General features: G+C 37.8%; 2 protein-coding genes across 2 annotated transcripts in view; both read left to right on the top strand.

The window, feature by feature from the left end:
• Positions 1–26,894, top strand: part of LOC135237808 (homeobox protein Hox-C11a-like) — a 65,591-nt gene that overhangs the window by 32,508 nt on the left and 6,189 nt on the right. The gene's annotated exons all lie outside the window — the stretch shown is intronic.
• LOC135238342 (homeobox protein Hox-C12a-like) lies at positions 10,245–15,520 on the top strand. Its single transcript, XM_064306129.1, has 2 exons — positions 10,245–11,485; positions 12,474–15,520. The coding sequence occupies exons 1-2, from the start codon at positions 10,897–10,899 to the stop codon at positions 12,710–12,712; spliced, it is 828 nt and encodes a 275-aa protein (XP_064162199.1). The 5' UTR covers positions 10,245–10,896; the 3' UTR covers positions 12,713–15,520.

The raw sequence follows: 26,894 nt of genomic DNA, 5'->3' as shown, positions 1-26,894 counted from the left end.
CGCTGTGAGGTTTCTGTGATGTTCCTCCAAGTCACAGAAGAAATGTTTTTACTTGATACGTATTGTACCCATATGCAAACAAACTGCGCGTTTTTGGAAAGAGAATTCTTTGACTGAAAACTGAATTTTGACTCCTATGCACGCATTTGTGCCCGTGTTTAATTGGGACTTGTGATATAAGATACACAAAAGAAGCAGCTTATACAGATTAGGGATATTGGGACAACATCCCTCTAAAGACGACCCTCCCTAACGTGGAAAATATTTGAGCGATAAGAGATTTATATGCCGGGACTTATGCATAGATTCAGTCCAAACACAGTGCAATCCATTCCTTGATTCCAGATTAATGTTATAAATGACTATTCATTTTATGGGAATTATGACTTGCGGGTGCTGAAACTAAAAAATGTTGTGCATGAAGCGCAGTTATCTTACAGGTCAATTTCCAAGAAAGTATCACACCTTTCATTTATATAATAGAGCTGACGAGAAGTTTCGGACCAGGGTAAAGTCAATCAAAGCACAGATATGTTTAGGTTCATCTTAAGTAAATGAACGGGTAATTATTCTGATGTGAACTTAGTTGTTTTTACAAGTTCACGAACGCGCGAGCCTTCTACTCAAGGATGAAATCAAAAAATGAAAAAGCCATGTTGCATTTGCTTAAAACTTGTCTTGTAAAGTCAGTATTCGGGTAAAAATCACCCAGCAGAGGTTTTGGATTCTGTCATTTTGTGGTGTTATGGCCTTTTATTACTTTGTTTAGTATGCTATTACGACAAAAAGGAAAACAAAAACACTGTTCGAGAAATTACAGATAATTTAACATTGAATTTTAGAAACATGGTGGACCAAGGCCCTGTGCCTCTCTAATTGGCTAATTTATACGCGCACATGTTTGTAACTGTCAGATATTGAAATTTGTTTGTTTTCTTCCCAGTTCGTCAGACTTTTAAAGTATTACAAGGAAAGGAGCTGACCACTCCATAATGGCATATCTCACCAGAAAGGCATATAGTACATATGACTGAATTATGCACAATTTCAACAACTTTTATTTTTCAGATTAAGTTCTGAAAGATGTAATTTTCTTGCCAAATGTGTATTACAATTATGTTGGGCGTTTCGTAACTAGTACGTGCTATACTAGTATGACCTGTACAGCGGGCATATGCTAACAGAAGCATAGCGCTCCAATAAATGCAGTCTGTGTGCAGTGTGGGGTACATAAGAAATACAGAGACCAATATATGTTCACTTTTGTGATCTGCTTAAGTACGTGAAGTGGTATTTCGAAATTATTTTGTAGAGTTGCCTACTGTTTATGGATTAACTAACGTGAATGGATATAGGGCCTAAATGGGGAAAAACAGATTAAAAACTATTCTAACAAATTTTCAAAGCACATAGACTAGTACCTGAAGGTAAATTTCAAGTGGATGCGGGAAGTGTGTGTGTGTGTGTGTGTGTGTGAGAGATGATAAACGAAACCTTGTATCCCGTAATTTTGTCAACTGCATCTCACAACTGGTTTCAAAACGAACTAAATATGAATATAATACATGCTGTTCTTCACTTCAATAAATATACATATACGTTGTGAAATGCATTGTTCATCACTTGCGTTTGTTAAGGGAGTCTTAATACATTATGCTTTTGCCCACTGACATAAATCAAAGCAGTAAGTAAAAAAAAAAAAAGTTATCCATTTCGTGAGTCGGCTTATATCCAAGGATATAGTGTGTGCTTGATTTTAGCTTGGCATCACGTACTTCAGTGAGTAGAAGACGAGGAAAGAATTGATGTTATAATATTTTATTAAACTGATTTCTAAAGTGAATTGCAGGCGGCATGGCGAGTTCTTACGGCAGAATACGTGGGCGTTGGTGGGAATGAATCAAAGGTAATTTACGCGCTGACAATGTATTTGAATTGAGTTCAAACTGAATTTGTAATGTGTGTTTCCATATGTTCATGTACTGATTCAAATACATATAAATAATACGTATCAGACTACATTCAATAAAGTAGGTGTTACATACGCACAGCAATGAATCCAGATGTCCAATAATTAGTCATTAGCTTGGAACTCTGATATGCATTGTAATATTTAAGCCCGCGCGTTTGTTCTCTTTGAATGGTACTCTTTCGTAGTAGGAGAAGATAATTTCAGTATTGTGCTGCGTTACAGCATCTATTTTGGAAATTGTATCTCAACATAAATATATAATATCCCCTAATAAATACTGGATGCTTTTTATTTTTTTATTTATTTAAATCTGTTTTTGGTAAATGAACGGTGGCATGTTTTATCAGATATAAGCGGGCGCAAACATGAAAATGATTAACTAAACAACTACAGCTTTCAATTATTAAAAGTCAGTATTGTGTTGCCTGGCTTGTTTTTCAGGATATCCGCAAATTCAATCCAAGACGCAAACTTTTAACTTGAATTAGAAAGGTACACAACTATCATGAACAGCTCTTCAACCAATAAAATTAACGGCACGCCTTATTTTGTATGTATTTTACGTAATTGTGTCCACTTCTACATTAATAGCACCGATTTGTTTTAAACACCGGATTTGTGTCTTCCCAAATTACCGAAGTTTTAAATGTTTTTTTTTTCAGTGAAAATAAACGATGGATGCATGCGCTAAGCAAGCATACGAATCAATTCATGATTTTATTTTACTCAAATAACTGTCACTCCCGTTCCCATGTCCAAAATTGGTGTAGTGTGTGTTGCACATATAATTTTATCTAAGTAATCGTTGAGACATTGAATAATATTTCCCCTACCAATTGTGCAATTTCCTGGTAACTCGGGTGCCAAATTTAAATACTAGTGATTACCAAACTATATGCAATAAGTTGTATGAATAGTACATTTTCATTTATACGAAATACATAAAATATTATTCAAATAGTTCACAGTCAAGTGTACGAACACCAGGTCTAATTTGGCTATTAGAATGGCAAACCGAATCCATTCATTCAGATCATATAATTCAGAAAAAGAATGAGGTTGAATCATATTCAGATTGAAAGTTAAAGGTGACCTTGTTATGTAACCTCACAGTGATCCGCAAGTATGTAGTGGCGTTTGCATGTGTTACGATTGCTTTAGTGCTATTATTTGACCCAAAAGACTAAGAGTTAAAAACTTAGTTTAATGACTTTTTCGCAGCCCGTGGTTATATACAAATGCACTACCATGGTGAAGTGAAGCAAACCATTAAGGTTCTGAAAACATAACTGATTCTGTGCCAGGAATAGTTGTACATTATAGACAGTTTTTTAGACAGTTTTTTTGCCTGGATACCCGTTCAATTTCATCATCAGACATCGTGTTGGCCTGCTATGATTAATTTTGACATAAGCAACATCTTAAAAGACTTCATTGTGTTTATCCGTCGTAATGACAGCATAAATAGAACAAGTAAACCAGTAATGAAGAGTGGTGTAACGCTGCTTGAAGTACGAAATGCTCACAGTGGTCCGGCGACGATTAAGGCTCACTTAGGCGTATGTGGTTTATGCTTCCATTGAACTTTGAAAATCCATGGAAGCTAGTTTTGCGATTACAAGGTAATGTGACAATGCAGACATCTATGGTGTCCTGACGTCACTCCTTGGTTACCCTTGACCGTGACTATGTAGTCACTTTGACCTTGACATCACAGTAGCTCGTGCATAGTAAATAGGGAAAGGGTGGGTTTCCTCTAGTTTGAGTTAGTCCTGGGGCGCTGTTTGTTTGTGAGCAAACAGGGTGTTGTTTTCAAGTCTAGACAGAGCGACTATGCTAATGACAGGCAATAAAAATAGTAAATGCATGGGCATTCTCTGAACGTAAATATTTTTTTAAAAAATATTTAGTTCAAACTTCAATATTAATATGCACTTTTGTTCTATCCTTCTGTCTTTCTTTTCCCCCGTTTTTATTAGCTCTCATATGGGTTGCAGGCTGTGTAACATTGGTTTTAGATCAGTGCCAGATTCCTTCTCGCTGTCTATTTCTCATAAGCTGCCAGGAACTTAGGCTATCTGTGGTCACTTACAACTTGCATTACGTTGTACTTGGGTCTTGAACAACACGTAAAGAATTGGCGCTCTTTAAGTTTATAGTTAAGGTGCGTTCCTTGGGTTGAGGTGTATGTCTGTCTCAACGAAACGAAGGAAAAAAGAGATCGCTCATAAAGTCATTATGAAGGTATGTAGGCTGTCGACTTTTTATCTTGCGATTGCGAAGCAGTTTGAAGGACTTTGTCGGTACATTAAAAAGTTATGGCGAGCCTGGTACTTGTTATTTAGATGTGCGTGTGTGTGCGTGCGCGCGCGCGCGCGCATGCGTGTGCGTGAGTGTGTGTGATTTGTGATTTGTATTTTGCGATCAAGTGGTGATCAGGCCCAACAGTTGAAGAAATACATTAACTTTTGACATCAATTAGTCTTCCCCAGTTTCCTGTGTGTGTGTGTGTGTTTGTGTGGTTTGGTATGTGCGCACTCGTATATTAAAGGATAATTCTGTAGGCTATATGAACATATTGTTATAAACGTGACCAAGGTGTTTTATTCTGATTTGCCACCTTGCATCCAACAAAATACGTCACCTGTTAGAGTATCGTAGTCTTGAATGTTTCTGTTTTTTTGTTTTCACATTCGATCAACATAAGTGGTTTAAAATAAAAATAACTTGACCTATAATGAAAATATGAATAACCTTACCTGTAATTTGTAATTCGTATGAATATTCATTGTCATTGCAATTTCAAATCGTATATTGCCATATAAGCTAATAAGGTCATGGCAGCTTACATTTTGAAATTACGTGATATTAAATCTGATATTACATGAAACATGTATATTAATTTTGTTTATTTAGGTAGTCATTTTTAGAGGGTAGCAGAATGCGAATTTTAATATGGGCAACATATAAATTTTGAAAAAATTGTCTGTAAAACGCTTTAAGTAGTCTGTAAATGTAGTAATTTTCATACTTTTCTATTGCGTTTGTTTTTGTGCTTGTCATTGTGGGGTTTTTTTTGTGTGATAAATGAACATGATTTTATAATCAGTTGTGGACCCTCAATAGGTCATGACGTGATTAATCTTTGCTGGAAAATATACATATAATTCAAGCTTGCATTTCCTTTTCATATTTTAAGATATATTGTGTTCAATACACGATTATTAATACAGAAAACCTATGACAAAAAAGAAACGAATCAACGAATCTACGATACATGTTCCTGCATTTTGTACCAATTCTTAAAGGTAGTTGATATTGCAAAATACTTTATGTAGTGCGTTGTATAGGCTACAAATTTAAAATGTTAAAATGAAAGTGAAATAGATTTTTTGACGACTTACTTGCAAATCTGTATTCCTTAGCTACTGTTCATCTGCCTTCGTGTATATTTTTATTAGTAGGAGTTCGAACAGAGTGGGATCTAGTTATTGTTTTTATCTGAAAATGTAAACAATTGACATGCGCCCGGCTACAGCAATACGTCAGTGTTGCAGCCAGTTATACATCACGTAAATTGCCTATTCGGCCAAAGAAATTGAACTATAGGCTTAGACTTTGGACTCAAAGTGAAAGTTGTTTTTTTCTGTGCTTTCGCTGAAGATTCCAGCACGCTGTAGACACCGGTGAAAACCACTGAGGCCCGGGTTTCTGTTGCCGTCAGTTGTAGGCCCCACTTTGATACGGCGCGGGCACAGCTTAGCAGAAGGAGCGTGATAACCTCTGGTGGCAGTATGATGGAAATATCAGGAAGTAAGGAGATGTGGAAAGAACCGCCGTTTCTAGGCCGGGTGGAGAGACTAAGATAGGCCGTTGAAGGGAGATGGACAAAAATGTATTATGGCCTGGTCTTCGAAGAGATGAAGAGGTCTATTTAGCGTGCCTCCATTATTTCCGTGAGATGTCTTGATTTGTTTTAATGGAAAGGCTGGTCTGAATTATTGGTGAATCGTGCATAGTCCCCAGGTATACGTCAGTTCCTTCACACGGCTGGCTATTAATAAAAATGATCGTGAAACAGCAAACATTATGAGATTATTCAGCGGACCCGGCTACTTAGCTTCATTCCCAACACCTAATTGCCCCCCCCCCCCCCCCCCCCAAAAAAAAAACAATTTACCTGCGCTCTGTTTGACTTAATTGTAAGAGTAGCATCTTGTGAATGAAATATAAAGACATATTAGTTTTGAATGAAAGTACTGTCATTTCCTCTTGTTTACATTGCTACACAAAACTACACAATACTTGGAAGTATTGAATTTGCTATGTCATTGTAGACATTGGGCATTCGCCTGTGCTTGGTTACATCCATTCAATCATTGCAGCCAGTTAGGCCTATGCGAAACAGGTGTGTGCATGTGTGTGTTTCATGTTTTTATATCATGGGATGTTTTGCGATTGCTTTAATATTTTAGGCATCTGCGATACGTTCGTTTTTTAATATGTTAATGAATTTCAGTCTTTCCGAATATATTCTTTAAATTGTATTCGCTGTTTTTGAAGTGTCTAGTGTGTTTCAAGAGATTGATAGTGATTAGTCTACTTTATAGTATACTTCAGAGCGTCAAATTGCTTTTAACTTTGATGACGGCGGTAAGCATACATTTAATAAAACTAAATAAAATAATAAAACTAACTAAAATAAAACTAAAAGCGTAGGAGTATGTATACATGCAAATATAAATCAATGGTATTATAAAAAATATTATTTGTATAATGCTTTGTGTACATTGTATGCTATACTTTCGGACCTATAGTATTTTTATTTCATTATGGATTGCATCATGGATTACGGGGTCTCTTCTTGGGTTCGCTTTTGGTGATATCATCTTATTGTTTCAGTATTTAGTATGCGTATAAGGCAAATTTACGCACACGTGTATTCTCTCTCTCTCTTTCTTTCTCATGCACTGTGCTTTTAAACTATGAAGAATACTGTTGTGCGAATTTTATTTTGCACCTACATTTACATAGCTATATGAGTCTCATGTATAGGCAACTTATTATTCAACCGTCTTGATGGAAGTTTATATATTTCAGTAAGTCATTTTAGTCACCTGAAACATCGTCTCATAATGCTATAATGTGTAACTAGTAATAGATATTCTTGTGTACAGCAAACTTCTTTTTGAACATTTGCTTAGTTTTTTGTATGTATTTGTTTTACAACGTCTACGTTGATTTTATGTAGAATTTTGAAGTTCGTAATTTGTTCTAGCATGCATTTAATTCGAAATATGTTTTAAATAATTGATTGACAAAAACGATAAATTAGTAGACAAGAATGGAGAAATATTGAACTTAGCTCGGAAAATCTGTCGGGCTATTTATTTTGTAATTATTTGTTCAGACATCATTTGAATGTTATGACCTACTAATACAGTATCTGTCACTTAGTTTGATTCTTTAGTTTGAAAGAAGCACGAGAAGGCTACTATTTAAAATTGATTGGGTAATATTTCATGTACACTGATAACTTAAAAGTCTGTTCGTGCACTCATACATATATAATTTACATATTGTGTGTGTTAGTACATGTAGCCGCAAAATGATACCCCGCTTGCCACAGCACAAAGTGTTTGGCTTTGCCTGGCATGCAATATCCTTTGACAGGATCTTTGATTAGTCTGATTGTAGGGCTTTAACTCTGACAGAAACTTGTAATAAAGCTTAAAAGGGGTTGGGGGAAGGGTTCTTTTGTGCCGACTTTCGCCCTGTCGGCTCAGGGCACGAGATTCCAAGACGGTCATTTCAATAAGGTGCAGACATCAATGCACTAGACAGTGACCTTGAACTGCCAAGCGCCAATTGGTAGCGTCTTTTCCCAAAAAAGAAGAAAAGAAAGGGGGAGAGACAGACAGAAGTTTCGCCACCTTTTTACAACTGCATAGTAAAGCGACTTTAAACGCCGTTCTGATTTTAAATGCACACTCTGTTGCTGGACTCACTTTCTGTGCGGATATGAGATCTGCAATGTACTTTTGTTTGTTTGTTTTTTTGTTTTTGTTTTTTTGTTTAAAAGGTTTTTTTAAAGTAATATTTTAAGTCCTTTCCGATGTCAGGAGTCCTCTCGCGCTGTGTGTTTGTGGGTGTGTTTACAGCTACAAGGCCCACTTTACATCACTTTAAGGTAATTTTAACTATTCCAGATTATGCAGATCCTGCAAAATTTCAGTTGGAGGTACGATCTGTATTTGACGCTCTCGCGTAATTTGACCGGAAAACAGAGATGCAAAATGGCTCTTTGTTCTGTAAATTCTGTATAATTTCATTCATGTTTTGTGGATTGACTATACGTCATACTATGTATAATCTGCGATGTCATGCTAGGTAGAGACAAGTTATAGTGTTTTTGTATTGTCCCGGTTGTTAGTGTTTTGAAGTTGTGATGATGCTCTGTGAAACACGTTGAAAACACAAACGGGTTGTTGAATATTGGGATGACGTTCGGAGACTTTTGACGAACGTCCGTTGCAAAATTGCTTTGATTTCCTGTGTGTCCAATTTTGTTGAATATTGATTTACCGGCCGACGGTCAATTTTGCGGCTTGACGTTTCACTTTGGGTTTTTCTGGGCATCAGTCACGCGGCTTCCACATCAACGAAACTTGGACTCCTACGATATTTCTTGCAGACGATTAATTATGTTTGCAATCTATACGCATTGTAGCCAAGGTAATCAATATGGAGAAATATTCTTCGAAGTAAATGTTTACTTTCTGAGGTTTACAGTTGCTTTCGTTGGATGGAATGGCGCGAGTTATTAACGCTAGCTATGATGGATACTTGTCCATTATCACGAGAGGCGCGTATATGTTACGCAATGTAAAAGGCGTCACATTTGTACGCCATTGAGTAGGTAGACAATATGTCCAGAATACCATTAACAAGGAAGCATTTTAAGGAAGCATTCACAGAGTTCATGTAAAAGGGCCAGCGAAGAAAACGATGACACTCAGTTAGGCTGTAATCATTTAGGCTGTGCCAATCATATATTACCCTAACCGATCTTTGGGAGACAACTGAAAATAGGCCTATAGGCATGTGATTTGTGAGAATGTGAGAAAGTGGCTAATTTTATGATGGCACAAAGCTTTTATGAAGGTCAAATAAATATAACCTCCTGTATATAATGTGCATTATAGTAGCTGGAAGACAGTGTTTACAGAACTGTCAGTTAAATGGGTCGAACCCATTCGACCACCCGTTCTCACACAATTATAAGCTGGAGTTTGAGGAGGCTTACTTTTTTCCGGTGGATGTCAACATTTACCATAGTTTTTGTGGAACTATTTGTGCCTCTTGATAAATCCTCTTGCCCTGCCACAGCAAAAAAAAATTACTAAAATAACATGATGCGGTTGTGGTCTGTAGGCTACGTTCTGATGTGAGTAATTTATATCCATGGTATAAATTTCCAATCAAGCAATCAATCATGCAGTCAGTCAATCAATCAATCAGCACATCGACAAATAAAGCAGTACGCTCTCTCTCTCTCTCTCTCTGTAACGCTAATAGTTTTATTTTTCGTTTATTTCTATTAAAGTAAATAAAAATAGGCTAGTTGGAATGATGCAAGAATTGCCGAATTTTGTGGGAAATCAGTCTTCTGGCATATTCTATAATTGACCGGGAATTTGTATGCTAAGTGGTGATTAATTTTAGATGTGGGCCTAGGATTTATAAATGGTTTCTGTTATTTCACTTAGTATACGCTTATATCCTGTTTATCAGAACATTTACCTCACGCTTACATCAGATCACAGCTTGAGGATTACGTTGCGCTTCCCACTTTGGCCTTCCATTTTGTCAATGGCTCATTATATGCCAACAACTAATGAGAATACCTTTTTTGTCAGAGATTATTTGAAACGGTTTAAAATTTCAGGAATTATCTGATATTATCACGCTCCAACTTTATTCGGGTTGTTTAGACGTGAGTCATTTCGTTTACAAACCAATTGATAAAATGACTGAGTAATGAATTTTGACTGATTAAATCATTTTAATCCTCTTCGCCTACCGTAAAACCTATATGACAGAATTGCGGGGTTTGTAACAAGCCGCTCATCGTACGGCTGTGAACGATTAATGGGGGTATTTGTCCGCGTTTTTTCCTGTGAGGTGTACTGGTATTGTTTGAAATATATGCTCTTAAAATAATCTTATTGAAGATCGTCTTCTTTTACGGAGCGAATGGTTTCAACCTGCTGACCCCTTTACTGTAAACACGAGCAGAGCGTGTCTGTGAACATCAGTGTGTCCTTAAAACAAGCCTGTAAAACGTGGCATCAAGGCTTTATATGACATTCAATTCATCTGTAATTTTCTGGAAAATGCAATGCCATACATAAATACATACACGTTGGCCTACACGCATATGTGCGGGTGTGGGTGTGTACGCGCGCGTGCGTGTGTATCTGCATGTGCTTGAGTGGGCGATTGCGCGTGTATGCTTACCATTTTTTTGAGATACAAAATTATTGTTAAAGATTGCTTTCGTTTCGTTTAGTAACAAAAATGTATTCGTAGACGTTTTGTCCCGCTAAAGAAACTAAACGCGTCTTGTGACAGTCTTGACAATGAAAACCGAGAAAAGCGGTTTATGTGCCAAGCGATCAAAACAGAGTTAGGTTCACTATTTTTAATAAAACGTTTTACAGTGTTTTACAAAGCCGTATAAAAGCCGTAATACAGAAGTAAGTGTTTTGTTTTGTCTGAAAGACCTGGTGGGTGGCACCTTCTATAGCGCAAGTTGGCCCCAGCACGTGACTCGAGGGCGACCAATCAGGCGCACCCCTCAGTTTAACTATGTTAAATGTCAGATTGCAATAAAGTAGAAGCTGTTGGTCGGGCCCGCTGAAATGGGCGAACATAATCTTCTTAATCCTGGGTTTGTGGGACCTTTGGTAAACATCCACACGGGAGACACGTTTTATCTCCCAAATTTTAGAGCATCTGGGGGGCAACTGGCGGGTCTTTCCTCTCTCTCCTACCCAAGACGGGATAATGTCTGCTCCCTCCCGTGGAATCCATCGGAATCATGCAATGGATATCCTCAGTCCTACTTTAGCAGCCCCGTGTCCATTAACCCTTCTTTCAACCGAGCATGTGAAATAACCCGTCAGGAAGAAGGCAAATGTTACTACAGCAATGGTGGCGGCGGCAGGGAGACTTGCACGGGGGGTGGGAGCCTCAAACGGGAGGACAGAGCAAGAGACACTTCCTCTATGTCGGCAGAGCAGGGACTGCTCAACGGGATGGGCAGCGGTGGTACATTTTCTAAATATGACTATGGGGCTGAGCAGCTGACCCAAGACCCGCCGTCTTGTCAGTCCCTTGAATCCGATTCCAGTTCGTCGTTGCTCAACGAAGGAAGCAAGACCACTGCTAGCATCCAACAGACACTGGCATCTCCTGGCAATCATGCAGGCAGCGTGGCTGCAGGCGGAGGTGAGTTCTCTGCATAGAAACGTGTTTACTTAGGCTACAGTGACGCTAACGTTAATAGGACGCTTCAACATGACACACAGACACACGCATACACTCGTCTATTTTGTGTCATTTGAAGCGTATGCTATTTGATTATTTCATGCAAGCTACTCTGCATTGATTATTGACACGGAGGCATGCAAGGTAGACAAACACCGCTAGGGGTAGCACTTAAAAAAGCTTACCATTTTCAGATGTTTGCACCCTGTTTTTTACAGAACCAGTAAACACTTGCAGCGTCGTAAAACATCGTCTTGTTTGAAGATGGGATGCATAGTTTAATTACACCTGGCTTATGTTACTTAATGTCATGCACGATCTGTCAGTTAACGCTATGGTGATTTCTGGAGAAGGGTTGCTCGACCATGCACAAGTCTGTCAAGATAACTTAAAGATGTCACCCGTTATGTCATATTGCTGCGGAAAGAGTAGCGTTTTAATGACTCGTAAACAGAACCGTATCTGTCAAAGCCGACTAGCATGCATGAAAAGCGGCAAATACTTCGGCGTTGTAAAGGATCCACCATTATTTTATTAATTCCGGCTGTACCATGGGCCACAACATCCTGTGTCTCCGGATAGTATAATTATCTATTCTTAATGTGATCTTTGAATGTAGACTATAATGTGATATGTAAATGTGTCGTTTAAAATGAGGAAAAACCTAGTCATTGATATCCCATTATTGATGAGTATTTGACACACTGTGTGACCTATACTTACATATTTCGGAGAAACATTGCTTGGCACGAGTTAGAAGGCAACTAAACATATTGATATGTTGTTACACAGCCTACAGATAGCATGGAACGTACGTACCTTGTTAGGAATGTTCATTTATTCGTGGTGACCTTACTTGTTGGTGACGGGGATTGGATTGATGAAAGCATGGCTACGGACTGTGCTCCTGCATCTCACTGTGACTCACTGCGATGCATGTCCTCACCAGGTGCACCATGGTACCCGATGCACAGTCGGACCCGCAAGAAACGCAAACCCTATTCCAAACTACAGCTGGCCGAGCTGGAGGGCGAATTCATGCTCAACGAGTTCATCACGAGACAGCGGCGGAGGGAGCTGTCCGACCGCCTTAATCTCAGTGACCAACAGGTTAAGATCTGGTTCCAGAACCGGCGGATGAAGAAGAAAAGACTGATGTTGAGAGAACAAGCCCTGTCCTTCTTTTAGGCAGAATTTCTACATAGTGAATAAGTTTGCAGCATCCCCGTGTATCAATTAATAAAGTTTACACCAGGCTTCGTTTTAGCCAGTGTCCAACGCATGTATCGTCTCAGAAGACGCACCTTCTTTAGAAAACCAGCATGTTTCATTTAGGATTCATTCTTCTTCAGAGTAGTGTACTTTCAAGAAAGAAAACGACCAAATAATAGAGATCGATGTGAGTTCTTGTAGAAACGAAGGCTTTTGTTGGTTCAGCTAAGGGTTTTGAAGTACAACGCCCTTGAACTTATCTTACAAACCTGAGATTTAATACAACCAATAAAATCTGTTTTCACGCTAGTTGGCGCAGAAACACTCTTAAAACGTTCAAATTAATTTACAGTCCCTTCGAAATTATTTCTTTTCATACCGCTGTGAGAGGAAATGCACATCTAGATAATGATTTTGGATGTGTGCCTCTGGCCCCAAAAGCGCAAAACAACCGTAAAGGATTGTTTGTTTGTTTTTGTTTTTTTTTTTGTTTTTTTAAAAAAAAATCTATTTTAATAACGTCAGGCATGATTTTTTGGAGTAGAACCCGCCGACAGCCTCATTTTACCAGGTCCACAACGGGCAATGTGAAGATTGGTACATCTCTTGTGATATTGGGTTGGGAGACCACAATAGCATTGAAACCTTGGCTATAGCCTATTATAAGCTAATTTAAGGCAATATTTTTCTTTGGAGCATGTTATTTTTTATTTAACAATTGTTCCTGGTTTATTATTGTTTTAAAATTAAAATGTTTTCTTCAAATTTTTCGTAGTATCTAGCCAAATCACTTTAAGACCTAACAATCGAGAACACTCAATTTCGAGATTTAGTAGTTTTAATTAGTCAGAACTTATTTTTGTTGTTTCTAACCCATAACGCTACAGCAAATCATAAACTAAGCTACACTTAATTCCTGACCCGCCTACTGCCCTGTATCTGATCAGTGCCTTCGGTTGAGCAGAAGGCGTTGCACTGAAAACCTGGGAAACATTAAGACACACAGGACAGCACAGAAAAATTGGAAAGTTAGTTTTCTTATTGAGAAATACCCCTTATATAGCCTATTTTGTGTTCTGCAGTATCTATAAATTTGCTAAATTGGAAAGGTTCTTAAATTCCTCAATAATTGCAGTTTAATCACAAGTTTTATCTCTGACTTAATTCGGATTTAACAGCTGATATGAGAATAACGATTATTTGCAGTTGTTTTTTATTTGCCTCAAACAGTGGGGCGATGGGACACAATTAAGCTCTTATTTCCGCTGTTGAATTAACATCACGTGCTTCAGGGGACGTTCACGGTCATGGGCATGAACTCTGCGACTCTCAAGTAATTAAGAAGAGTCTGACCTTTTTATCGTCTCACCGTTTTCAAATTTATTCTCGTTGTGAAGATTTACAAAAAATATAAGTGCTATAATTTCTTAATCCTCTACATTTTCCTCATTTGTTTGTTTTTTGGAGGACAGTTGAATTTGAGTTGAGGGGTGTGTGAGGAGGTGGGGTGCGGTAGTAGTTTGTATGGCGGTGCTGCTGCTATTTGTGTTCGGAAGCGTCACATAACGCACTTTGTAAAAAATTAACCCTTTGAAGAGTAGGTTTTTTGGAATGTTTTGTTAACCATTCTAAGTGAATGTTCTAGAACACCATTGCTTTCAATTGCCAGTAGTGATTGCAACATCACCATTAGAATGTTTAGTTGAGAACATTCGTATCACATATTTGTGATCTTACACCTTAAAGGATTAATTGTGCGGTCCATACTAACTCGGGTTGTTCGCTGTATGTCAGATTTTTTTTAAATGCAGGTTCCCGGTCCTCGTTCTAACATTTTATTTTTTATTTTTATTCTTAGAAATGAATGGGTGTGGTAAGGGGTGGTGGCATTTAGACTTTGTCACCTCAACCTTTACAAGACCATTACCCTACTTGAGAAAATGAACTGATGCAGTCACGTGCTGCAATTGATATAAATCATTGAATAGCCTAGAATTAGGCTGAAATAGTGAAATCATGCTAGATGCTATTTCATAAATATATTTTTCCCGTTAAATATACTACGTTGAACTGTGATGATGTATTTCTTGTCTTTATCATACGATTACCAAGCACCTTCTGATTTTTTAAAAATGTTTTCCACTTCGAATTCGAAGAAGTCATATTCTTTTTATGCATTGTTGAATTTTGCTTGTATGTGGTATAACTGTTGTTGTTATTTTTAGCTGTAGTATTAGTAGCAGTAGTTGTAGTTGTTGTAGCATATCAGTATGATTTTAAGTGTTCGACTAAGTTCTCTTTGGGAATTCGGGACTGAAATACAGAAAGGTTGTCATTAATGGTGCTGTTGTCGTCGCCCCCCCCCCCCCCCCCCCCCACCGCCCCCCTCTTACTCTGAGTGGTGCTGCTGTGTATGTTATATCCTACCTGTTGTGTGTCACGAATAATCTTGTTTTCAGTCCTGTGTATCCTCTTATGCAAACATGAATGATAATGATGTTAGTAGCATATTTCGTTATAATGTATTATGGTTATGAATAATAATACAAATATTTATATTAGCCTAGTACAACAGAAGATCAGTAATAATAATAAAGCAATTATTGTTATTGTTATTATTATTGTTATTATATATTTTGTTCTTATATGTCCATATTTATTTTGTGTTGCACCATCTGCATTTGTAATAGTGTCTTCTATAAATGTCATGCTGTACGAGTTTCATGAACGTATCAATGTAGCCTACTCTCAAAAGAAATAAAAATATTATTATTATTTTATTTATTTATTTATTTTTTCTCTTTCTCTCTCTCTCTCTCAGAAGAGAAGACGAGATATAACCAATGTGCGTAAGCCCGTCTTATCTCGTGGTTGCAAATGTTTTGTTCGTCCTTAGAGACCAACTCTTGAGTGTCGGTCTGTGGTAAAAGCCTTCCCCAACATGATCTCCATTCTAGCTTTCTATTAATTATGGCTCTGTTTTGTGATTTTCCAAGATTAATCGTGCTTATTATTATGTTTTTGCTGCATGGGATCTGCCTAGAAGACTATTTCACGTTCACCTTTCTTACCTTTTTAAATGGCGGCCTACCATTAGCTGTTATACTGTCGATATGTCTGATGGCGACGAAGGAAAGAAACAAGCAAAAGCCACAACATTTTCCCCATTAATACTCGACCACTCGGCTTCCCCTCCTTCTTAAAAAATAACTTGCATTTGATTCTTAAACTTACATCCCAGGCAAAACATTTTATAAGGCTGTGGCATGGGTAATGGTAACAATAAATACGGTTATATTCCCTTCTCTGCACAAGTTAGCTGTTGCAAGCTATGCTTTTACAAGTCTGAAGTAAAATAGTATATTTGTAATGAGTAACATCACATTTCGGTTTGAAGGCGCTCAGGCTGAGGTGAATTGAATGCAAACCCACGCGTAGGAAACCAATGTTTGGGCGGTGTCACTGTATTTTTACAATTGGACTTTCAACGCCGTGTAGTTTAATGTATCTATGTGTGAGCGTGCGTCAGGGACACGGTGAAACTACTATCTGGTTGGTGGTCTCTCCATCACATATGCAACTACCTGTTGCTGCTGATGAATCCGGGAACCATGAGAATATGTCCAGTTCGCAATGCAATAAAATACACGGAACTGCGTTCATGCCTAACCGCTACAGGATCCCTCTCTCATTTTTATTTCAGTTTCAATTATATGTAAGCGTGGTCTGGCTCTCCTCTACAAACTGCGTTTTAGAAGAAAGTGAAATTTAGATAAATGCCAAAGCTAAATTCTACAATCGCCTGTCATAGGAAATACCAAGCGAGTGTTTAGACTACACGAGGCAATACGATTCAGTATCAATCTTTGTGTTTTAAATGCGCTGCTTTACAACATCTATGAACATAGGAAAACGTCCCAGCAAGGATTCACATAAGCAATCCAGAAATGTTCTGTGAGAAGGAAAACAGCGCATGCTGTTTGTAGACCATTAAACGAGGTTTGCAGAAATGATTGCCTAGTAATATTAGTTGACTGGCATCAGATCAGCTGCCACATGGTTGTCCGCTACTGTTATATTAAACTACAACCTATTTATGAAACGTGTATCATATGAGATTGCGGTTTAAATTAAAGCTCACATTCTGAACGGCGAAGTTGATATTACGGTTTGCTATCTTCATTTATTCAAAATGTTGATAATATCATTGTTTTAAACGACCATGCCTGGGGCTCTTAAAGTCTCTAACTGAATAGTTATTGTAAATAGTCAGATCAAATAAATCGTACTTGTGCGGTCTTAAAATTTACATTCGAGTGTTTCGTTTAACTTCGAGAGGCCTTCATACCTAATAAGTTGCAGCCTCCTGTTAATTTTATAGTGTGTCGTGTGTCCATGCTGCAATTAGTTATACCGGTGTGTCTAAAAATGAAAACTTTCCGAATCCAGTTAGTCGGAGATTAGTCAGTGTGTATAGTCAAGCAAACTTGCAGCATTATCTCTAGCACGTGTTGATATCAATATATTTATAGTGCACTCTGATATATTTGGCTGAAGTGTGTTTTGTTTTGTTGGACCAGTGTAAGCACATTTGTCTGTATTTTAAAAAGCAGATTATTATTGACTTGGGCTTAGTGTGTTTACACAAAGAATGCCATGTCTTATTGATATTGACAGTGTGTTAACGAAAAAACCTATATCTGCATCAGGCTGTTCATGATCAGACTTTATACTTAAGACGCACCATGAGAATTGCAACAGTAGACGTAATACGACATCACCTACGAAAAATGTATATTTCAACATAAGCAGTTATACAACATCAATTAAAGCGTTGCTGTTTTGTGATCGTTAAAGATAGCTTTCATAATGTAATGATTAACCTTTGTGTTGTGGATAATTCTCACGAATTCATGACCAAGTCTTTGACGAATACTTGTATTGAGCTCAAACATTTCACTGTTTCACAATTGCTACGAAATAAAGAATACGCTTTGGTAATTGCATATTTCCAACAGACTGTTATTTTTTCTTCTGTTTTGAATTATTTATGGAATCCAACGCGTGAACGCAAACGCACATAAACCCAAATGCAAACTTGTGTCAGGTAGTGAATTAACACTGAGGATAGAGAACCAAATAAAGCGTTAAATGTCAGAATTACCCTGATTTAATTTAACTCATCACAGAGACGCGAAATCAGTTTAATTTTATTTATGTATTTGTTCATTTATCTATTTATTTATTTGCCTAAACACGTTCTAAGGAGCTTTAAGTACAAACTGTGAACGACTTGTCCCATTTGTTTCCCGGATGCTTTGGCCTATATTTCGAACATATGTAGCCTATACTCGACTGAGATGACGCGCTTACCAGAATGCTAGTGCTAGGACTGTGCGATTTTGACTTTGAGACGAGCTCACTCCCTTTTATGGCTGTGCTGTGCTCAGGCAGACCTCGGGTGTCATGTGGTCTGGGGGCAGTGGCCACCCCGCGGCCGACGGGGAGTTTGCCGCACACAGCAGGGGAGAGAGAAGATAAAGAGGCTAATATGAGCGTTTGCCACATAGCCTTGAACTAGACTGTGCTTTACATCTCATTTCACGTAGCTTGAGCGGACAATAGCTAACGTGCGTGGGTTAGGAAACACTGGATGTTGAGAGAATAAGTTCATTTTGTTTCACGTTTACTTTCTGTTCTTTGTGCTTGGTGCAAAAAAACAATCGTAATATATGATTGATCTAAAAAAAAAATGAAGTTTAATTTAATTTATATTTTGTAAAACATATTTGTACAATATTGGAATTTCTTAGCAATAGCAACTAGGTCATCAAGTAGCCTACTTTTCTTGTTGCTGTCATCTTTGCGCGCCTTTTAAAATGAACTTCCAAGTTCCTTTTTTTGAAAATAACTGCATATCATATGATTTTTTTAAAACGGCCAAGGTAGATTTATCTTCCGAGTAGTTATATAGGTATTCTGGGGGGAAAATTGTAAATGTGTAAATGTGCTCAAGCGCAATTTTGGTGTGTGTGTGTGTGTGTGTGTGTATATATATATATATATATATATATATATATATACACCACACATATATATATATATATATATATATATATATATATATATATAATTTCTTGTTTTTATTATTTCATTTTTATTTTTTATTTTTTCTCCTGAGAACCAACAATTCATTTCCCCCCCCCCTACAGGGTACAACAGTCTCTGGTCTTAATCTCAAGAACCATATATTCTACTGTGATGAAACTGTAGCAAAGGCACATTCAGTAAAAAATAAAACAACGTTTTCCCCCCCAACAACATTTTTGAAAATATTTCCACTGCGACATGTTTTGTCATCCAGGACATTTGCATTATGTCACTCCCGTACTTCCAGTGAAAACCTGTAGTAGAATATCATTATTGAAAAAATCTATGATTTAAACACTAGATGGACTGGACTGGACTGGACTGGACTGGCCTGGCCTGGGAAAAAAAAGAAAAAAAAAGTATTTGCAACTGGCTTACTAAGAAGGTCGAACAACTTGAATACACGTTCTTTTGATACAATCTGTCTTTTTGGATCGAACGAATAGCTCTGACTACCTCCCCGAACACATTCTTCGGCGCTTTCCACAAAGACATCAGACAGACAGTGGAGTGCCAATGCAGTAATCGCGCTGACTTTGAAGCGCTGTCAATCCTTCGCCAGTGATCTTTCAGCAAAATATGACGGACTTGTGGCACGTTATATTTGCAGCGGCTGGCATGTAGAGGACGTTAGATGGAAGCTGGGTGTGGATAAATTTCATGACCTATACAAAAATAAAAAGTCTTCCAGTTTTTTATAATCGTGATTTTCTCTATGTAGGACATAGTAGTCCCAGTACTATTCAGAACGCAGATATTGTCGAAAAACATCTTTTAAAGTTATTTTTTTTTTATTTTTGCTGCTTAATATGCATGACTACTAAATGGTAAAACATTTAACGTGAAATAAAACACTTGGTATGTTTCTTTTCTTGCAGAAAACAGAAATAAAAATAAAAAGCGAGTTTGTTCAAGTTGTTGCACTTGGAGTTTCATTTTGTGGAAACTAAAACTCCTATCATATTTGCAAACAAAGATAACCCCCGATTTTACAGTTTACGTGCTATGACATTTGAGTGTTTTGTTTTGCTCAGCTGCTAGTTTCACTCTGTGCAGAAGTTGCCTGCTTAAAGAGAATTTTTACCCTTCCCAAAATGTTTTTGATGATCGTGTCCGTTTGTTTTGTCCAGTATATCTATTGGCGGTAGCCTGGCAATAATGCCTCATAGCCTGCCTCTCTTGTTGTTCCCGTTTTAAGGTATATTTATAGTATGTAGAATACAAGGACGATGCCCACGCGCAAAGTTGTGCGGTATCTGCATTGGCGCACACGCCTGCACAGGAAAACACAAAAATTGAGGACGGAATCCGATCTCGGTTCAGAGTGAGGTTATATTTTAAACGTCAAGAAAAAGTAATGCAGATTTGCACCTGAGACAAGATTTCGTCTGGGCATTTTATTTGTCACTAGTGGTAACTGGATTTGACTTAAAGAAAATAATACCAGTAGGCATCTCAAATGTAACAATGACACGGTTCGTAGAGCATTATCTGGAGAACTGTGTAATCTTATTTTGTACTATTTCCAGGATTCATTTTATTGAGAGTTGCGCGATGGGGCTGCGTCTCTCAGTCCTCTCAACAGCTTCGCCTCCAAGTACTAGGCTATAGGCCTATTTTGTTTTGTCTTGTGCGTATCTTGATATTTCAAGGGCAGTGTGACAATTTCTTGTGGTTTTTGCTCTTCGTTATGTAATCCTGTCCGAATCATGTTTGTGGTTTGTGTTTGTAGGCCTTTGTAGAACAGTGCGACACGTCTTACAGAACCTCAAGGATATGTGTGGCCTGTTGATTTTAATTAAAATTGTTGAAATCATGGCGCGGACATACACACGAACACTATCTGCATACTATGCTATACCAAATCAGTTCGTGCGATGTTGAACTTCCCCGAGTTAAATTTCAGTTTTTTAACAGGCCAGTTCTATAGCAATTCTCCTGCACTGTTATTCTCAGAGAACTTTAATTAAACTCGAGGTTTGAAGTCGGTTTCTGGCAGTATTCAATTAATTACACAATCTAATAATGACTCATAGATTCAATTCAGAAATTATCTGCAATCTGTTCCAATAAAGCCTATATATTGACTTTATTTCGGGATAATTAAAATCCTTTACGTCGGTTAAATTTGGGGCCTGTGCCACTGTCTACAGACGTACGTGGAGTGGAAACAAAGTCTGTGGAAATGTTCCGAGTGTTCTGGTTTTAAATTTTGACAATGGAAAAATAAGTGTCGTTTTATAAAAAAAGGGGAACTGGTGGACTTGTTGGATGTTTTGGAAATCCTGTTAACAATGTAGGTGGAGTGCCAGCATCCATTAGTTATATAAGGCTACTGTTGTTTCTAATACGATTTAACGTTCTTCAGAACTCTGTGTGTGTGTGTGTGTGTGTGTGTGTGTGTGCGCGCGCGCGTGCGCGTGCGTGCGTGTCTGCGTGCTTGCGGGGAAGGGGTGTAATTTTGTCAATGTAAAACAATCCCAAGCAAGCTGAAGGAGCAGTATTCTGTATTACCCATTACCCTAAATATTAGAACTCATGATTCCTTAATAGCTGTATTGTGTCTTTAATCAGAGTACAGTCATATTTATCAATTTGGTACTAGATCTTCATGATAATTAAATGATTCATAAAACCGGTATGTTGCCTGCAGATTTATCATGCTGTGCTCACATATATGTATTAATTTGGCAAATATGCAATACAGTAATTGTCAGGTTTTTAAATAAAAAATTGTAGACATGTTTTGTTATGTTAAATATTCTTTTGTTCATAAATTGTAAGCGTAGGAGGATGAGAATGGAGATGATTAGGAGGTGTCTGTCCACGGTAGGCCTAGTACAACGAAGAAGAATCCCACCACTAGGCTGTGTATTGTAATTCAGATGACTACAGTTGACTGAAAACATTTTCAATTTACCATTTAGAATGCCAACTGCAACACTTTTCCAATGACAGAATTTATGGTTTTTGGTTCCTGCTTCTTTGCCCCAGAAAGCATCTTGTTTATCCCGTGTTTCATGAAAGCAGTATTCTTAGACAGCCGAACACGAATTAGAATTCTCTTTTTCTTTCGTTCGGTCTCCAACCGTTGCATCTCATGCACTTGAGACAGGCTTGTGCTGTTTGGCGAATCGTTCCTAGTTGCGCGTAGCTGCTTAGTCAGTTTTGCCATCAGTATGCGTTACAAAACTAATTCCTAGGTCAATCTATGCAGTAGAAAGACTAGTTACGTCATGTATCAGCTACGTTCATTATATCCTCCGGGTCCTACCAGCTATAAAGAAAAGTTTTGCCGGGCCTTAAACGTAAAAGAAACGAAGAAATATGAGGTCCTTCCTATATCTGGTGATTTGCTATATATATGTATATATATATATATATGTGTGTGTGTGTGTGTTTGTGTGTGTGTGTGTGTGTGTGTGTGTTTGTGTGTGTGTGTGTGTGTGCGCGCGAAATGCTAAATCCAAAGTCCAATACGTTTGACTTAGTTGAAGGGTGTTTACGACGTCTTCCCTTGTGTTTGCTACTGTCTGCGTGGGCGGGAACGCATACAAATTGAAGGTCAAGTTAGTAAGCGCCTTATATGGGCTCTTACTATTCTGCTTAGTGTTTTTGGAAGAGGCGAAGAAGACCAGACTGGAAAAAGAAAACAAATCGAATATGTGTCTTCCTATATGTCACTGTGTAGGCTGTATTTTATCTGAGGTTGTGGTAAGTGTTAAAGAAGGGGGGGGGGGGACGTAGAACTTAGTGGGATGGACAGGGACGAGGAGAGAGGGGGCTGGGGAACGATGCAGGAGCAGAGATTGTTTCCTATAAGAATAGAAGATGTAATATATCTAGAGTGACCGGGACTTCAAAAACAGCAGTCTGCACTAGAACTGAAACGACACTGTCTTGAGTTGGAGAGGAAATTAAACGTCATAAAGAAAGAGCCTCAATTAGGCCTAATGCTTTAGCGCAATCGAATGCTGTAGGAAACAGAGGGATATTTGGTAAGAAAAAAACAGATACTATTTCCTAACCCGTAAATCTATTTTATATTTACCAACTTAATAAATATCTGCGAGGCTGGCCCAATTAGCTTCGTTTTCAGTCGTTCAAAGTTATCTGAATGTGCTGCGTCATTAAACCTTCTTCTGAATGAAAATAAACAACCGCGTGTTTCCGGTTCTTATGTTCTGTCATGGCAATCTTTCCGGACCGGGAAAGTTAATCGTACGTTTATCGACTGTTTCCAGGCATTTGATTAGACAAGAGAGCCATTTTCGGTGGAGTTTTGAAAGATACTGTTGTGACTGTCAATGTTTTTGTTTACAACAGTAGACTTCGTGTACCTGGGACGGTTCTGAAATAGAGTGTATTTATACATTTTACTCTGTGTAATTACGCTCAGGGTCTGCTTGATCGTTGCAACCACTACACCACTGTATTTTTATATATTGTGTAATTATTTCACCATGTTTTAACTTGAAAGATGTGTATCTTCACACATTATTTTCGCTTGTTTCTTGTTTTATGAAATATATCTATCTATCTATCTATCTATCTCTCTTTCTTTCTTGCTTTCTCTTTGTTTGAAAAACTGACTGGCTGATGTTGTACTAGTAATTTATTGGGTTTTTTCTTAGATTCCTTTTAGATTATTTTAATTTATTTTAATTTTCATTTTTCTTTTATCGTTGTTTGCTTTGTTATATTATATATGTGTAGGTTTCTTTTTCCTTTTATTTTTAATAATGGGAAAATAAAAGTCATGTCTCTATCTCTTTCACACAGACAGACAGACAGACACACACACACACACTCTCTCTCTCTCTCTCTCTCTCTCTCTTTCTCTCTCTCCCTCTCTCTACCCGTATACCTCCACTAGTTTGGATCAAAGATATTTCAATGAGCAGATGGATTGTTGGATGCTGGAATCTACATCGAATCTATATGTTTGAGAGGAGTAGAAAATATACACCAACAAATTGGTGTGTATTCGGAACTGTTGTGTACTCTTTTTCTGACGTGTTTCTGTGCGTTGGAATACATCATTTGACACCTGACGGTAAATAGGCTACAGTACTGTTCAGTAAGAGCAGTTAAACTACTTATAGGTATATTGTACTTAGACTTTCAGAGAACTTTAAAAGACCAATCATGTAGAAACAGGAAAACATTATGCGCCTGAATTAGTTATAAGTAAGGATACGAGTTACCGGGCAACCCCAGAACATGTGCACGCGTTAATACTAAAAAGCGAGTACATATAATTGTTTTCTAATGTAAGCGCGTGTAAATAGTTCTTATGAGCACTTTAAAAAGGTTTTCTAAAATTAGCGAAGAAAGGAAGCATTCAGACACGACAGACTGCCAAGATGAAAGCCTTTAAAAATAAAAATATGTTTTAAATCCAGGATAACAAATTTGCGAACTTGGCTTAGGGCGCATATATTGATAATGACACAGCTAAATCACTGCATATATTTAGGAATGCAATTAGAATGATTACATTATGACTAAAGTTTAAAATACCAGGAAAAATATAGTAGCGCAATGGTCAAGTTTGACAACCAGCAGCCAATGGGAAAGTGTCACAACTAGGCGAACACATGGTAGCAAGTGGCTAAACTAGCTAGTTAAAAAACATGTTTGAAGAATAGAGACATAAATATACTTAGATGTTACGTCATTGCTTCATACATACAATTCGCGATGAGCTTTATTTGTAGTTGTGGATAGGAGTCTGCTAAATTAATGTAGTACGTAGCCTATACTGTAATGTCATACCAAAAATATTGGACCATAGTGTCCATACTTATAGGGCGACAGGGTCATAAAATTACGTTTTAAAAATCCCTCCATTTCATTGTTTATTTCGTTCTTGCATATGTATAATTTTATTGTGAGTTTCCTGTTTTAGAAGCTACTGGTTGTCGACCATAGATTCTCTGCGATGGTGGACTGATGGTGCTTTTATTTTGAAGTAAGGGGTCATTGTCAATGTTATGCTTCACGGGATTCGCACTTCCGCCCGTTTAAGGACCACGTATTATTATTAATTAGGTTTGCGGGTAAAAGCACGGCGTAGGATATATTTGTAAGTCTGTGTATTTGTTTTTAAATTGCTTTTCAGCGGGAATACTCGTATCTGTAGCAAAGTTACAAATATGCAATTAAGCTAATGCTTTGCCATTTCGGTTTCACTGGGCATAAATAGTTTACTTCTCCAACATAGGGAATGAAGAATTTGTTTTGGTATATAGCGTATTTGTTCTCAATGAAATAGTGAAAGTGATTAAACTATAGCACAATATATCGTCTTTATTATTCCTGACCATTTAAACTGTATAGTACAGGCGAACAGCAGCAGTAAAGACAAACGTTCATTTTGGAGGGTTGACTTGGTAGACCAATGCTTTTTGCCGTGGATCTTGCTTTTTAGACCAACATTTATGATTAGATTATGTCTAATAAGAACAATTCATTGTGTTTCCGCAATCCATTGGAATTTGATGACACAGGTGCCCACTTCTTCGTTTTGAAATCTATCGCCGTTGACATTTGGGTTTAATACTTTTTTACGTTAAAAGTAAGGCCAATTACGTTTCCTATTCCAGCTATAGTTTTGTGTAAAGCGAGGTCTATGCTTTTGACAGCTTGTAGCCTATTTTGTTCGAATAAGGTAGTTTTAAAACATTGATATTCTGAGTTAAGCATTGTCGAGAGACTGTTGAGCGTGTGTCTGTCTGTTTGTGCTTGTTTGATTGTGGTGTGTGTATGGAATGTGATTCCAATGCAAGATCAACCAGGAAACGCGGTGCGCAGACAGGGCCACTGATTGAAGCTACTGTATTCATGTGGTACAAGGAAACATTAATTGCAATAATAAAAATATATAGCGCGAATGAAGCGATCACTACTAATTCTGTTAACGCTCTCTCCCTGCTTCCCTCTCTCTCTCTCTCTCTCTCTCTCTCTCTCACACACACACACACACACACACACACACACACACACACGTTTTGGTTGGTTTCAAGGCCATTACATTCCATGCTACTGCATTCCATGGTGCCCAAAACAGGCAATAAATGTACGTATTTTGTGTATTTCGGCCTCTGGCTTTAATGGATTATTTTGAAGTTTTGTTAACGAATTTAATATGAGTAACTCTTTCGTTTGCAATTAATTTTATCAAGTTCTAAATTCGACACTCCTCTCTCGTGCTACTGTTACATAGATAAATAATATCTATATCTCAGTCATACTGTCATAATCTGCTTCCCATGCACACGCACTAGGTGTACTGCTTGAGACCTCAGTAAAACCAAGAGCCTTTTTGTTGTTGCTTGAAACTGTTCACAGCTCATACAACCGAATTTAATAGCCTGGCCTACATCCAATTAAATTTATCTGGGCCATGAGGGGACAATAATATTATTTCACACGCTTGCCACATTTAGCCCTTGTTTCGGGTCGAATTTATGTGGAGAGACAGTGGACAGGCTTATTTGGCTGCTGTCTTACTGAAAGGGCAAGCATTTGTCTTGATTTTGTCTCCTTTCCGAGATTTTCCTTGTCAGGAACCAGTTTCCAGTTCTTGCTGTTTTAGTATTAAAACACAAGGCAGCAAGGCGTTGCTGGGATTCCACAGACAGACAAATGTCGTAAAATCTGTGTAAGTCTGCTCCCCAACAGTGTTGTTTTCAAACAGGGGATGGCTAATATTTACAGCACCGCTTGCGGTCGCAGGACTCGTATTAGGTATCCTTTCTTTTTGGAGATACCTGCATTTTTATATTTCGGGTTTTATATATTTAATGTTGCTCCCTGGATTCACAAACATATAAATCAAGCTAAGCAATGGCCAGGAAAGACGTCGCACAACAGTTTTAGTCGAAAAACAGCATTATTGAAAGGAGCAGCCACGTTTCATTGCAGGGTCCTATTGCGTGCTGTATTAAAATACCATGTGCTCTTGGACTTTTATTTCACACGCGCGCATTCTCAAAATTACACA

The sequence above is a fragment of the Anguilla rostrata genome, chromosome 13 (assembly GCF_018555375.3).
Source record: "Anguilla rostrata isolate EN2019 chromosome 13, ASM1855537v3, whole genome shotgun sequence".
NCBI classification, from domain to species: domain Eukaryota; kingdom Metazoa; phylum Chordata; class Actinopteri; order Anguilliformes; family Anguillidae; genus Anguilla; species Anguilla rostrata.
This window is presented reverse-complemented; position numbering and strand designations above follow the sequence as displayed.